We start from the raw sequence: 13,862 nt of genomic DNA, 5'->3' as shown, positions 1-13,862 counted from the left end.
GCTGAAACACCTGGATCCTCATCGCTTCTTACGTGACGCCGTGGGTTTTCCGGTTCTTTGCAACCATCTAGATAAACCCAGAGTAAACGCCGTGAGGAATATTGCGTGTAAAATGATATTTCTCCTTCGGTCCTTGAAGCACTTTGCTTACAACGATGACGCATGCGCTCTTTGCTGACACATGCGCAGAACTTCCGCGGTAAATTTGTTATCATTCATTCATTTCTCCAACTTCCCATCTGAATGCTGCTCTTTTAGTACACATGGACGAAGCAGAGGTGAATATTGACTTGAAATTATGCATATGCGAAATGATACTGACGTACTTTAAATGCTTTTCCTGTAATAGCTGAGGACCGAGGTGACACAACTGCAGTACTTAGCACTAGCAGACAAGTAGTACATGTACATGTAGTTATAATGAGTAAGAGTATATCATATATGTACTTGGAAGTTAATAATTGTACTTCAGTAGTACATAGCAGAGGATAAGTTAAACCTCTACCAGGGCCACAGATTTTTTTTCACTAAATATTTACAGATATGTCTCTGTCTATTTATTTGCACTTTTTTGTATTGTGAGAGAATTTGTGCATGGAATCTGGTTGAGAGAAAGATGCGTGAAGGGGGGGGGGGGTTAAACCATTACATTAAAGGGGTGACAGCTGTTTATTTTGGCAGGAAAAGTGTCATAAATCGTATTTTCCTGGGGTAAATGAAATTTTTCACTTATTTTCCAAAGATAAACGAATCCAATCTGACATGCATTCAGAGCTAGTTTTCTTTAAAAAAAGAAAAGGTGGAGTTTTTGTAATAATCTCTTTGGAAATAATTATGGAGGATAGCCATCTATGAAAGCCCATGTGGTCTGATGGGAAGCACAGATGCCAGAATAATTGCAGTAACCACTGTTTTGGCATTAAAATGGAATTTATTATATTTTTATGTGTTGTTGTATGACTTGTTGTAGAATATTTTTTAATCTCATGAAGAGTTGTTAACCCCTTAAACATCTGTGTTAAAAGAGGACTTAGGGAATGACTGGGAAGATATTTTTAAATCTTAAATGTTTGTAATATTCCATTATTATTTATATATATATATTATATTGTCATAATCTTACTTTGGTCTAGATCAGAAGAAAGCTTGCTGTAATTGAGAAAGAATATGAAAAAAAGAAAAGAAAACTTGAAGTGAGTATAATTTTATAGTCGGTTACTTTCATGAAGACACTTCTATTCCATTTGTTTGATGTTTGCATTAGAATAATTGACTTAATTTTCTTTAGAAACTCTGAAATATTAAATGTAGCCTTTTTAGAGATTAGGCCACGGTCACATTCAATCTTGAATATTTTTACTTTTAGTAAGAAATATAGGATAAAGTTCAAAGGATAAAATATTTCAATATCTGTTAAGCAAATTTTTATTTTATTTGCTCATTGGTTCATTCAAAATAGATAATTCTCTTTCTCTTGCAGAGATCAGAAAGAGCAGCAAAAGCTCGAGCCCATGTCCAACAGAAGCTATTGGAGCAGGCACAAGTGGCAGAATCTCTTGAAAGCCCAAGAGCAGAAAATGAGACAGGAGCACAAAAATCTAAGAGAACAAAAGCAGCTGTTAAGTTTGAGCTCAATAGTGTTACATGTTATCAAAATACACCATCAACAACTACATTACCTATGCACCAGGCTCCAAATGGTTTTGCCACCAAGCAGTGTGATGCTGCTTTGAATGAGGTGCCTGAGTTAATAAACAGTTTAGGGCCAGTTAAGCCAGGGAATGACCCTGAAGTCCATCATTCTGAAACTAAAAAAACTAAACTGAAACTAAAAAAACCCAATGACACTATTGTCATACCTGAGTCACAAGATGTAAATGCCATAACAGAGGCTGAAGATATGGAAAAACAGCAATCAAAACTACACACCCAGTCTACAACAGCTGGAAATAAGACTGCAGAAGTCTCCAATAACAGCTTGGGTCCAGAGTCGGCAAAGTCTAGCTCCATAACAAAAAATTCACAAGCCCTTACCAGTAAAACATCCAAGGAACGATGTCAGTTTCCAGAGTTGGAACTCTCAGAACCTGTAAGCCTCCATACAGCAGTGCCCTCCAAGGACGCTTCTCCTCTTCCATGCCAAGAGTCTTTCTCAGAACCTTTAAATCCAAGCTCCCAGAGAGGAGGGAGGAGGGGCAGGGGTGGAAGGAGGGGCAGGAGAGGTAGAAGGGGAGGAAGAAGAGGCGTCACATGTGACAGAGTCAATGTTCATGGCACAGAATTGAATTCATGTGAATCTGAACCTGTGGAAACTTTCTCTTTGGAACAGTTGGAATATGTTGGAGAACACCCTTCAGGTAATCAAACCAGAGGAGTGAGAAAACGTGGAAGAAGAGGGCGAGGAAGAAGCATTCAGTCATGTGCAGAGAGCAGACGGTCACCTCGTATTACAACACAGACTAAGTTTTTTGTACAGTCCAGTAGCAACAGTGATGGCCAGTTTTCATCAGATTTGTATTCGTGTCCTAAGTCACCTCAGTATTCTGGCAAGCCTGAATATGAAAAGATCAGCAGTGAAGGAAATGCCATGAATAAATTGGGCAGAAGCTCTCCCCTCTATACAGAATGTGACCAACAGACCATGCCCATGTATGGAATTGTCTTTCCAGGAGTCCCAGACAGATTTAAGATGAAAACTCATTTAAAAGATATTCAGTATTTTTCTCTTCCAGACTGTGAGTTCTCAGTGTTAAAGTTGAAAAAACTTCAGGAGAATATGCAGGTAAAGTTATCACCTGTGGTTGGAAGGGTCGCCAATACAAACATTGCAGAATCTGCATCTCCCTGCTTTAGCGCTTCATCCAGAATATCAAAGAGTATAGGAGGTAAAAGGAATAGTGTGGAATTACAGTCACCATTGTTGTTATCGGAGGACGATCCAGATTACTCTGAGAAACAACCAGATGATTCACGTCCCATCTTGAAGGAAAGAACTGCAGATTTAGGCATTGGTGAATCTAAACCTCTGTCATCAAGTTCAGAATCCAATAAGCATATTCTTACCATGTCAAATAATTCACTTTCTCAGATTTCTGTCTCCCAGCCTTTTTCCAATTTGGCAAACAAACAGGACTGTTTGCACCTGGATCAACAAGCTGCGTTGCAGGTTGATAAAGTAAATAACACTTGTGATGCTCCATGCAGTGACAAGTCTGCTAGTAAGGACACAGTGACCCCTGATGTTCACAAAGTACAACCCGTAGGGGAGCAGGAGGAACTGGCTAACCTGCCTGAGCAGGCTGACTGCCCATTGCAGTTCTCTGCTTGTATCCAGGTGAGACAGTGTTGAAGGTTAATATGTGTTTTAATAGGATTTACATATAGAGATTATTTTGACATGCATATCCTTTATATTTGGGTACATCAAGTAAATTGTTATTCATGTAAAATATGACTTTGTCCAAATTTTGCCTGTGGTCTGTATATTTGTTGAATATTTTTATTAATGTCTTTTCAACAATGTTTACTCTCTTTAACTATTTTATTAGTTGTTTTTGTATCAGAGAAGTTGGATCCAGGATGCCATTGGATTTTTTAAAATAAGATATTTTTTGCAGCACCCCAGTCTCCAGACAGTGTCAAGTATTACTTTGGGTTCCTATAAGTCAGAAGATAGGGCAGTGGATTACTTGGTGTGTTTGTGTGCAGGCTGGCTGATGTTGTGGATAGCCACCCCTGGGGGAAGTTATGTTCTAGCAAAACAGTGGAGTATAGAAAAGGTTCGTACTTGATGTGTTCTTATTGTTATAACTTGCAAAGATGTGGCAAAATCATATTAAAAGATTTTAAGAGATTATAAGTAATTGTCTAATAAATGAAAATATATATCACTGCAATTACTTCCCTTAAACAATCCTGTTATGTGACAATTAAAATTTCTAAAACTACACAGCATTTTCTTTTCTGCAGAACTTTTTTCAAAAGGTTCATGTCCTGAACCACTTAGAGGCAGCTGTTGTCCTGGTTGATGACAGTTTGAACTCTGGATCCTACAAGGTGTATGTGTGGAGGGAAAACCTGGAGAGGATCTTGTCCATTAGAACAGTGGCAAGGGACATGTAAGTGAAAATATTTAACGAGAGAAATGATGTGTAGTCCTGATCAACTAATCATGAACAAAAAGTGTGATTATTCAGGAGGTACTGGATTTCAGAAAATGTATTTACCAAATACCATTCTAACATGCTAAATTGTCATATTCCGGGGCAAAGTTTGAGCAGAAAGGCTCTCTCTTCCAGATTGACAAAATTTCAAGTTCATTTAATGAGGGGACTTGACCACATAATCATCTGTCAGAAGACGATTATGTGAAATCATGATAGGTTCAAGACCTTGAAGATTGACTAGTTAAATCACAACATGAGAAAAATAGTAATCACCTCACATTTTTGTCACCCCTGATTTCTTTGAATCACATCTCCTTTTACTTTGTAGCAGACAGATACCACTGCAAAAATATATAGATTTCTTGTTTATGTTATTTATGTTCTACATTTTGTATATTCAGCCAAACCTGCTGTCCATTAAAAGGGAGAGAGTTTTGTCTGGTGAGGGGTGGTGACGTAGTGAAGTACAAGCTGAGCATGGAGTTAGATAGCATAGACAAACCTAGCCAACTGGAGAGTGTAGAGGACTGCTTAACCTCTGTGGCAACTGTGCAGGAATTGCCACTGGCATTAATGGGGATTGGAACTGAGCATGTGTATCTATGGTGAGTATGCAGGTGTTGAAGAAGCATGTTTTTCATTAGCCATTGAGTTCATTTCTGATATATTTTTACTATTTTGTTTCTAACTTTCAACAGCTGTAGTTGGTTAAGTTGAAGTAGACAAATATTGTATGTCAATGCTGTGAACAGTTTTCCTGAAATATTTAATGTACAACAATAGAGGATAGGATTGGCAGTTGTATTTTACAACAAATATCTTTTTATTAATGTTTAAAGGGACTGGAATGGAATGGTGACAAACATTGAGCATAGTGATGTACAATATTTGAATAATAATAATGTTAATATAATGAGAATAATATATATATATATATATATATATATATATAAGTTAATTATTCTTTAAACAATATTCAGCTAGTCTTTCTGATTTCAGAAATTGTATCTGATTTTAAGATTAGATTTAAGAAATCAATATTCTGATTAATGTTTATTAATGGTGAAAAGATTATTGGACATAGAAGTAAGTGTGAATGGATTTGATTTTTTCTAGGAACCATGAAGAAGGAATACTTCTAAAAAAGAGCTCTTTTTGTCATCTTGTCCCAGAAAAGTCTGCCTTTACCTGTGCAGAAGTCAGAGAGGAACAGGGGGTTCTTTTCTTTCATATGTTGTTATCATTAGAACAAAGTGATCCTTCAGATGGTAGAGACAAGTGCCCAGGGTATTTGATGTTACTGAATCCAAGTACAAATAAGATGGCAGTAGTTCACAGTCTGAAACCTTCTTCTTGGAAGTTGCAAAGGTAAAGTATATTACATACCTTTAAAAGATGTAATGTGTCAGAAAGCATGATTTTCTTTTGTTATCATTCAAGATAAAATATTAGCCTGGTATCCACATCCCGTTTCTCCATTACCACAGGGTTTATTGAAATTGCTTCTGTTCAAAGCTGCAGGCTGACAGTTTTGATATAGTGTGTAACCTGTAAGTTACCCCCATTTAATTCCCCTATTTTAATGTAATTTCAGCTTCAAGTCCTCATCTATACAGGAGGATCTGCTTTATGGCATATTAGAAGATGGAAGTTTGTGGGTCTGGGATGCTTTCTCTGGACAAATCTTGGGTCAGCTGGAGAATGGGTCTGTGGTGGACATCACCTGCAGGCAGAGTTTACTGGCCATAGCAACAAATGATGATCACATTCATATTTTCAACAAACTCACATTTTGTAATGATGAATTACAAGGCCACAGGGAAAGTGGGAGCTGATAGTAATTACTAGGATAACTTGTATAGGTGAAGAAAACTGTAGTGTTAAGGTAATGGTTTCATTCAAGCTGATGAAATGTGGACTTCAGAAGTTTGTTTTGTGTGCAAACCTTACCAAGGCAAGACTGTCATCAATACTATAAAGCACAATATCATAATTTTTCTTGGAATAAGTGACAATTTAGAATCTTCTTTGTCTCGTGGAACTAATATTAAAGGCATAATAACTCTTTGTATGAGACCTATATTTCACAATAAAAACCTTGTAAATAACTCATAGAAATATAATATATTCTGTTTTACCACAAAAACAGCAGTTATAGCTTTTATTCTGATATTTGAACTTGTCTTTAGACCACGTGACCTCCATTGATGTCTATACTCTGTTAAAATCTCTTAAGAGATTTTAACAAAAAACCAAACTTTTTAGAAAAAAACCAGGGACTAACTTTGAATGTAAAAATGGATTCATTAACCATTGGTAAGCATGGGAAAATTGTTGTTTACTCCAGGAAAATTCATTTTTTGGCCGAAACGAAGAGTTATTATTGCTTTAAAGTTATGCTCTGCTCTGTGAGCAAAAAATAACCCATCTATTGTTATGGAGTGTGGAATTATAAAAACAATAAATTGCAGCTGAAAACATGTTGCTAAATGCGCTTTTATTTCTTTTTTCTCCAGTATAAATTTAGGCACCTTAAAGTGACTTGCACAAGTGCAGTTTGTACCATATAGACCTTCATCCTTAAATTTTAAGAGCTGAGTAGAGGGTGCAAAAATCACTTAACCAAGAATTCAATGTGGAAAAAAAAACTTTAAAAGAAAAATGAAGAAAAGTTCCAATGAAAAGCCGAATTTTTAACATGTGCATGATGCATGGAATCATTTATAGCACAGTTGGGATAAGACTAAAGTTCAATTAAGAGAAACCAATCTTTAACATTTAGCAGTGCCTATAACATTACATACAATTGGTCATAAACAGCCATGCCAATGTTCACAAATTTACTACATTTCCAAATCCTACAGGACCCGTCTTCCTGCTTTGAGTGCATTGTGCAAGGGCATTATATGTCACAAACGTTTAAATAAGATGTAATCCCATAAAGAAAATAGCATTGAAATGGCTTAGTTTTTACATCCTCAGCCCAGTTCTGCAGGTACCATAAGTTTTCAGCGAATTTTTTATTCAGCAAGGAAAGCACCCTGTTATTTTAAAGGACTTTTGAAGCAGCAGCACTGTGCACAATGGTAACAAAAGTAAGCTTGTAACATTGGAGATCAACTGTCACATGAATGTCTTTAGAATGAGAGGGAATTGCCTTTCCAACATGTCTGTAACCATGGAAAAATTCAACAACTTGGGGAGGCTGAACGAAATAAACTTGTTTGAAGTAACTGGGAATGGACTTTGGAATCTGCATCATTTATGACGACATAACTGATATCATTTGACCAGCTCTTGGTCACATTGGTAGTGTTGCCCTCATTTATCTTCAAAATATATAGATCTATTTTTGAACATGCTATTAACAATGGAAAAACACTTAAACAATGGGGATTGATACAAAAAATGAGTATAATATACACAAATGTGCCAAGTTGGCAATCCAGTGTAAGATCTGGACATGAGATAATAAGTTTATTCAAAACATTTAGAATATCACCACAGAGAGGTGACATTTTACCTTATGGAACAAACTTCCAAATAGTTATAATGTCAAATTAAGTATTCTGGAGTAACAATGAATGGTGTTTTAGTTTGAACATATTGGCTTCGTTCTTTGAGGACTAATCACGATCCTCTGAGAAGATACTGGCAACCAACTTTAATACCCCAGAGAAATAACCCATGTCATTTGAGAGCATCTTTGGGGTATATATGTTGTTTGTAAACGTATTGGACTAGTCTTCTGAAGTGATGTACTTGAAGAGATAAGACATGGACTCGTTGTTGTGCGTGCGCCTGATGGCCTCCACTAGGAGTACACTGATGTCGACTGTCTTAATCTTGTGGCACTGCATCTTCTGGATATCATGGGGAACTGTGTTGCTCACAACCACCTGAAATACAAATGTTGCAATTGTCACTTCAGATCAATGTATTAACTGACTTCCTGAACAAATCTCCTGGATGTCAATAATTACTTCCCTTGAGCTTCAGATCCAACGTGGGCTAGCTTCTTTACATTCAAATTTCTGTAGGTGTCCACATAATGGAATCTATCAGTAGCATTTGATTCATGTTTAAGAATATTAAAATGGAAAAATTTTAGAAATAAAATCCTATTTCATTTCATTGGCTAAAGTAAACTATATTCAGCAATTGTTGTAAGTTGCATGTGCTAGTGTCTGAAGAAATGTTATGATTGGCACCTGTACCTCATCAATAGGAGAAGCTTCCAGAAGTCGCGGAGCATCTGATGACAGCAACCCGTGTGTGGCCATGACATATATTTTATATGCTCCTCTTGACTTCAAGAGTTCTGCTGTGGCAACAAAGGCTTCCACATCATCAATCATGTCATCCTGTACAATAAAAGGGAAATAATTTGGGATAAACTTAATTTCTGAAATAACTGAATATCATGTAACTGTTATTCTATTGTCTTCATTCTATAATACACTGTTCTTCTTTGGACACTGAATAAAATGTCTAGTAACAATTTTTAGTACTTGATTATATCATAAAAGTATGCCCAGGCAGAGGATGCCTCTCTTTACTGTTCAGACAATCTGCATGTTAGCCACTTACCACCATGATTGCAATTTTTCCAGCAACATCACCAACAACATTCATGGGTGGCTTGGCTTTAGGTGTGAGCACTGCAAATTAAAACAGAATAATACTTGATGATGTTAAAATGATTTTTTCTGTTGCGATGTGTTTTAGGACTTAATAAATAAAGATAAGCAGAGCTAATTTGTAACTTCATATTTGTTTGTTAAATTGATACTAGATTCTGATACTGCATTGTTACAGTTGAGAATTTAAGAACAAAATGTGGTAAATATTAATCTGCTTACCCAATTTACAAAGGTTACATTTATAAAAAAAAGAAGTGAGCATTTTCCTGTGCAGCTCCAAAACGTTTTTATGCATTGGCAGCATTGCCTTCTCCTCAAAAAGAATATTAAACCATTGACAACACTTACTGGGCATAATTTCTATTCCTCTACTGAGCCTGTTTTCTTCCTCCTCTTCCTGTGGAGGGGGAGAATGCCTGCCGTCATCTAGGTCAGAGTCGGGAATCCTTTCCTCACCATGAACCACTGCAATACCAAGGCGTAACCTCTCAGCATAGGACGTTGCTCGCTTGACAGAATTAGCATTTCTGGCAACAATGATGGCATTTCTGTAATCTGGGATCTGAAAGGTGAATGGGTAACTAATAGAAATCTGTTTTTTGCTTATCATGTAATATCAGAATGTCAGTAATTTGCCATACAGTTTGATGATAAATGGGTATAATTTTCGTGGCTAGAACAAACAAAACTAGTCCATTATCACAGAAAAGGAAGTTATACTCAGTCAATTTCTAGGTACGTACTCTATATCCCTGCACTTTTGATGTTACCTACCATTTTCATGATATATTCTATGAGGAAAGGTGATGCACGTAGGTTATCAACTGGCATATCAAAAAATCCCTGTATTTCTTTCTGGTGTAGATCAATGGTGATCAAGTTTGTTATACCTAAATACAGAAATGTGACAGGGCAATACTGTTTATATAATGGATGTACTAACAGTAAGACAAAATTCAGAACATTAGAACAAAACGGAATTCAGTTTTAATTCACTATCATCATGATAAAAACGGACATCAAAAGTTTGTTATACATGTAAACCTCACCAAGGCAAGACTGGCATAAAGTCATAAAGTACAATATCATGTTTTTTAATTTTCTCAATGTTTCACACAACTAGGGAACAATATGGCCAGATGAAACTTTCAATTAATTACTTGAGATGTGATAAGACTTCAATATGTCTTACCTGCATTTTTGAACATTTGTGCCAGCAATTTACAGGCTATTGCTCCCCTCTTCCTCATCTTGCTCTGCTTACAGTAGGGTAGGTACGGCACCACACCTATGATCTTTCTACAGGAGGAAGTCTTACAGGCATACGACATGATCAGCAACTCCATTATGTCATTGTTCACATTCCTGAAAAATAAAAATTGTTCAGACTCCTGAGAAATAAAATAAAATAAAAAAAAAAAACAACATCAAATTATTGCTTTCTTCCCATTATATAAATCATGGGTGTTATTGATTAAATTTCCACTATATCATAACCATATTCTAGGATTACTAGACTGAGAAGTACTTGAATTCAATGAAAATAATTGTATTGTAGGAGTAATTTTAAGTCAAGTTTAAGAAGAAAGACTTTCAACCCAATTTCGGGTCTTACTTTGTTCCAGTTTGAATAATATATACATCCTTCCCTCGTACAGACTCTTGGATATCAACAACAGTCTCTAAAATATATAAAGCAACATGTATCATACAAAACAAAGCACAGTAATATAAGTATCTATGCCATTAATTTTTTTTTTGAAAGAATATAATAGTTTTTCTAATAATTCTTCAAAGATGCCGGTCAATTGAGAAAAGTCGACAGTTACAAAATACATGCAATCTTGTTATAGATCACGCAAAAAAACAAAACCTGATGCACGTTATGAGTTTAACTAAATGACAAACATTCCGTTATCTGAAAGAAATAACACCATTCTACTCAAATGAAAATTAATTTTAAAGAAATACAAACTGACACATTTTCAAGGTTCTATCACTCAAACCTAGTTAGAAGATAGTTTGCCTACCTCTATTTGACTTGTGGTAAACATTGCTAATACCAACTCTTTCACAAAGTTTTCTGGAAAAAAAAGGTTGACCTTGAAACTAAACAACCAGAGCGCTATTTCAATCATATGGACTTACAAAAGTTGTTGGCTATTTCTAATCAAATGTTGATTCCCATTATGAGTAGTACGTTTAATTGCTGTTACGCCGACATGAATCACAAGTTGAGTAACGTCAAATTTGTCAAGGCAAAGTGTCTCTCATCAAGAGAGCATCAGCAAAATAGCACAGTGAATCAAAACATTTCACTCAACAAGCAACACTGACAATACCAACGCATTTCAAAAACTAACAATGTCAAATTTTCCAAACGTACTCTGAAATCTGCTTTGTGAGTTCTGGGTGCGAATTCCCTGCTAGCAACACCAGTCCAGCCTTTTCTCCAGGATTCATGATTGCATGCGTGATAGAGTCTGTTTGTACTCATGCACAGAGCTCTAAAATGGCCACCCGGAGTGACCTTCACCTGCCTCGCTTTGGACTTAGCGGGAGAAAAGCACATGACAGTGTTTATGTAAACATGGTGTTTTGTATCGAAGGTCAGTTATAGTAGGAGCGATGGGATGTTTTTTCGGTGCATTGTTATCCCCAGGCAATCATTTATTAGGAGACTGATTGTGATGAACAATAACACAGTAATGGAGGAACAGTCATCATACTTCAACCGAAGAATTACCAGATCGACGATAAAATCCGAAAGTGTTGTTGACAAGAAGGCAGATATTGCAGCATCGAAGAAACTGTCAAAACTGACGAAAGCAGCATCAGCGGGATCTGCAATAAGAGCTGAATCAACATCTACAGAGAAGGAAATTATAAATGACAATAAAAAAATCAAAATAGAATATGAAGAAACAGACAGTAGTGCACATTTGATTTCTGACGCTGAAGATTTTGAAGTTCCAGTTAAAAGAGAACAACAGGACTCAAAGCGTTCTGCTTGGGAGCCACCAAACTGCTGGCAACAGCTGGACAATATCCGTGAAATGAGGAAGGACAGGGACGCGCCTGTGGACACGATGGGCTGTGACAGGATAAGTGACCAAGACGCTAAACCACAGGTAATTTCCCAGTCCGAGTAAAAATACTGTTGTCTAGATCCCCTATTGTTCTGGTACTTACTTTGATGTTTTGTATTTACTATTAAGTTAATATACAGAATATGTATCACTTCGGATTTACCACCATACAACCAGCTACTGTACCACCAGTATAAACTCAAATGCAAGGTGTACCTACATGAATGACAAAAAGGTATTTTTATGCATGAGAGCATCTATTATTGTTGTAGGTTTACAGGTATCAGGTGTTGCTGTCTTTGATGCTGTCAAGTCAAACCAAAGATCAGGTCACATCTGCTGCAATGACAAGACTAAGACAACATGGCTGTGACATTACAAACATCTTAGCCACTGATGACAAGAAACTTGGGGAACTCATTTATCCTGTTGGATTTTGGAGGGTATATCGCAGAGTATATATATACTGTATATATAATACCAGTATATGGTTGATAATATAAATAAAACAGTATCTGTGATTGTATACTTGAATCACAACATGGAGGTGGATAAAGTTGCATATCTGTGGTGGAATTGAGTGGATAATCACAGACTTCATAGTGTTTGCAATATCTTATATAGAATGTTGTTTTGTCTTTTTTTAAAGAGGAAAGTAGAGTACATCAAAAAGACCACTCAGATATTAAAAGACAAGTATAAAGGTGACATTCCAAGAACATTGGAGGAGCTTTGCAAACTTCCAGGTAATTTCTATAAAATGTGTCAGCAGAAGTTACCAGTTGCTGTTAATTTCCCATTTGAACTTTTTTTACACAATTTTTGCTACTAGTTATGTGATCGTACATGTTCTTATAAAAACTGGTTGCTGTTAGTTTTAAAACCTTGGAAATGTCTCTTGAATATATGCACAGGTAAATTATAAGGTGATATATGGGAAATTAAAGAACACAGATATTTTCTTGGTGCCAAATGTGATAGGAATATATCATTAACAAATATCTCATTATATAGGTGTTGGTCCTAAAATGGCACACCTGGTAATGAAATGTGCATGGGCAGAAGTGACAGGTATAGCAGTAGACACACATGTCCACAGGATCTCCAACCGCTTGGGCTGGGTTAGAAAACCCACTGTGCAACCTGAGAATACAAGAGTGGAGCTAGAGTCCTGGTTGCCAAAGTAAGATTTCAAATAGCAAATCCAGTTCAGTTGAAGACAAATGTCCTTGTTTTCAGTTTACATTTGTAACAAGTACTTACAGTTTGGAGTACTGAATTGATTACAAAGGAGGAATTTGGTCTTTTTTTTATATTATTTAGTGATTCAGCTAGTAAAAAACTTATGAGCCCAGTGCATCTTGGTTCACATGTATATTGCATGGCAGTAGACACTTTCACCAATATTTCAACAACAGATAACACTTTATAAACAGTTGGCTAACTATTGGCGATTTTCAACTTTTATTCATTTTTTAAAGGTGGTATTGGTGCTAACAACAGTAATGGGATTTTTCTGACTGTCCAATTTGGGAGCCAAAAAGTCTCATCCCTGTTTAATACAATAATGATTTTTCAAAGACTATGGAATTGCTAACTGGAATTTAACTTTTTAGGGAACTGTGGACTGAAATCAACTGGTTGCTGGTTGGGTTTGGCCAGCAGACCTGTCTTCCAGTGGGACCCAAATGTCAGCAGTGTCTAAATCAGCACATATGTCCATTTGGAAAGACAGAATTGAAGAGAAAGTCCCCTGTCAAGTCTCCAAAAAAATGACAGTATTTTTTTTTATAGGAAGAGAATATAAGGACATTTTAATTTAATTTAACAGCAGTATTTCTCTCTTTTGTAGTAAAATTTGAATTAGTGCAATCTTTAAATAATTTTGAATTAAGAAAATTCTGCTGGCTTCTAAGACACCTGAGTTGGACTTATGAAACAGATAAAAGCATAGCAAGTCACAG

The 13,862-nt window shown here is 36.2% G+C and overlaps 3 protein-coding genes across 4 annotated transcripts; 2 read left to right on the top strand and 1 right to left on the bottom strand.

Moving 5' to 3' along the window:
• Positions 1 to 118: 118 nt before the first annotated feature.
• On the top strand, positions 119 to 6,659 carry LOC106171765 (uncharacterized). 2 transcript variants are annotated; one of them, XM_087005196.1, is made up of 9 exons: positions 119 to 278; positions 1,134 to 1,193; positions 1,481 to 3,334; positions 3,618 to 3,779; positions 3,970 to 4,118; positions 4,568 to 4,771; positions 5,283 to 5,534; positions 5,761 to 6,219; positions 6,561 to 6,659. In XM_087005196.1, the coding sequence occupies exons 1-8, from the start codon at positions 264 to 266 to the stop codon at positions 5,999 to 6,001; spliced, it is 2,937 nt and encodes a 978-aa protein (XP_086861322.1). In that variant the 5' UTR covers positions 119 to 263; the 3' UTR covers positions 6,002 to 6,219; positions 6,561 to 6,659. The 2 variants fall into 2 exon arrangements, with proteins under 2 accessions (XP_086861322.1, XP_086861321.1); XM_087005195.1 differs by having other exon boundaries at positions 1,460 to 3,334.
• Positions 6,632 to 11,363, bottom strand: LOC106171742 (phosphoribosyl pyrophosphate synthase-associated protein 2). Its single transcript, XM_013552195.3, has 9 exons — positions 11,196 to 11,363; positions 10,840 to 10,892; positions 10,425 to 10,491; positions 10,002 to 10,174; positions 9,584 to 9,699; positions 9,158 to 9,371; positions 8,757 to 8,827; positions 8,384 to 8,530; positions 6,632 to 8,065 (listed from the first exon to the last, which is right to left on the bottom strand). Exons 1-9 carry the CDS (start codon positions 11,270 to 11,272, stop codon positions 7,907 to 7,909), a joined length of 1,077 nt encoding a protein of 358 aa, XP_013407649.1. The 5' UTR covers positions 11,273 to 11,363; the 3' UTR covers positions 6,632 to 7,906.
• LOC106171745 (endonuclease III-like protein 1) lies at positions 11,352 to 13,861 on the top strand. Its single transcript, XM_013552200.3, has 5 exons — positions 11,352 to 11,940; positions 12,171 to 12,341; positions 12,548 to 12,644; positions 12,913 to 13,081; positions 13,515 to 13,861. Exons 1-5 carry the CDS (start codon positions 11,443 to 11,445, stop codon positions 13,672 to 13,674), a joined length of 1,095 nt encoding a protein of 364 aa, XP_013407654.3. The 5' UTR covers positions 11,352 to 11,442; the 3' UTR covers positions 13,675 to 13,861.
• Position 13,862: the final 1 nt, after the last annotated feature.

Source organism: Lingula anatina, chromosome 2 (assembly GCF_051362555.1).
Source record: "Lingula anatina isolate TDL-2025a chromosome 2, LinAna3.0, whole genome shotgun sequence".
Lineage (NCBI taxonomy): Eukaryota > Metazoa > Brachiopoda > Lingulata > Lingulida > Lingulidae > Lingula > Lingula anatina.
Note: the sequence above shows the minus strand (reverse complement) of the source record. Positions and strands in the feature narration are given on the sequence as shown.

Coding starts and splice junctions, on each gene's coding strand:
- LOC106171765 (XM_087005195.1), top strand. Junction 1,194..1,459: donor AAAAGAAAAGAAAACTTGAA/GTGAGTATAATT, acceptor CATTCAAAATAG/ATAATTCTCTTTCTCTTGCA. Junction 4,119..4,567: donor AGAACAGTGGCAAGGGACAT/GTAAGTGAAAAT, acceptor TTGTATATTCAG/CCAAACCTGCTGTCCATTAA.
- LOC106171742 (XM_013552195.3), bottom strand. CDS start 11,272: ATGAATCCTGGAGAAAAGGCTGGACTGGTGTTGCTAGCAGGGAATTCG. Junction 10,175..10,424: donor ATTATTCAAACTGGAACAAA/GTAAGACCCGAA, acceptor TTTATTTTTCAG/GAATGTGAACAATGACATAA. Junction 8,828..9,157: donor AGGAATAGAAATTATGCCCA/GTAAGTGTTGTC, acceptor TTTAATTTGCAG/TGCTCACACCTAAAGCCAAG.
- LOC106171745 (XM_013552200.3), top strand. CDS start 11,443: ATGTTTTTTCGGTGCATTGTTATCCCCAGGCAATCATTTATTAGGAGA. Junction 12,342..12,547: donor ATCCTGTTGGATTTTGGAGG/GTATATCGCAGA, acceptor CTTTTTTTAAAG/AGGAAAGTAGAGTACATCAA. Junction 13,082..13,514: donor CTAGAGTCCTGGTTGCCAAA/GTAAGATTTCAA, acceptor TTAACTTTTTAG/GGAACTGTGGACTGAAATCA.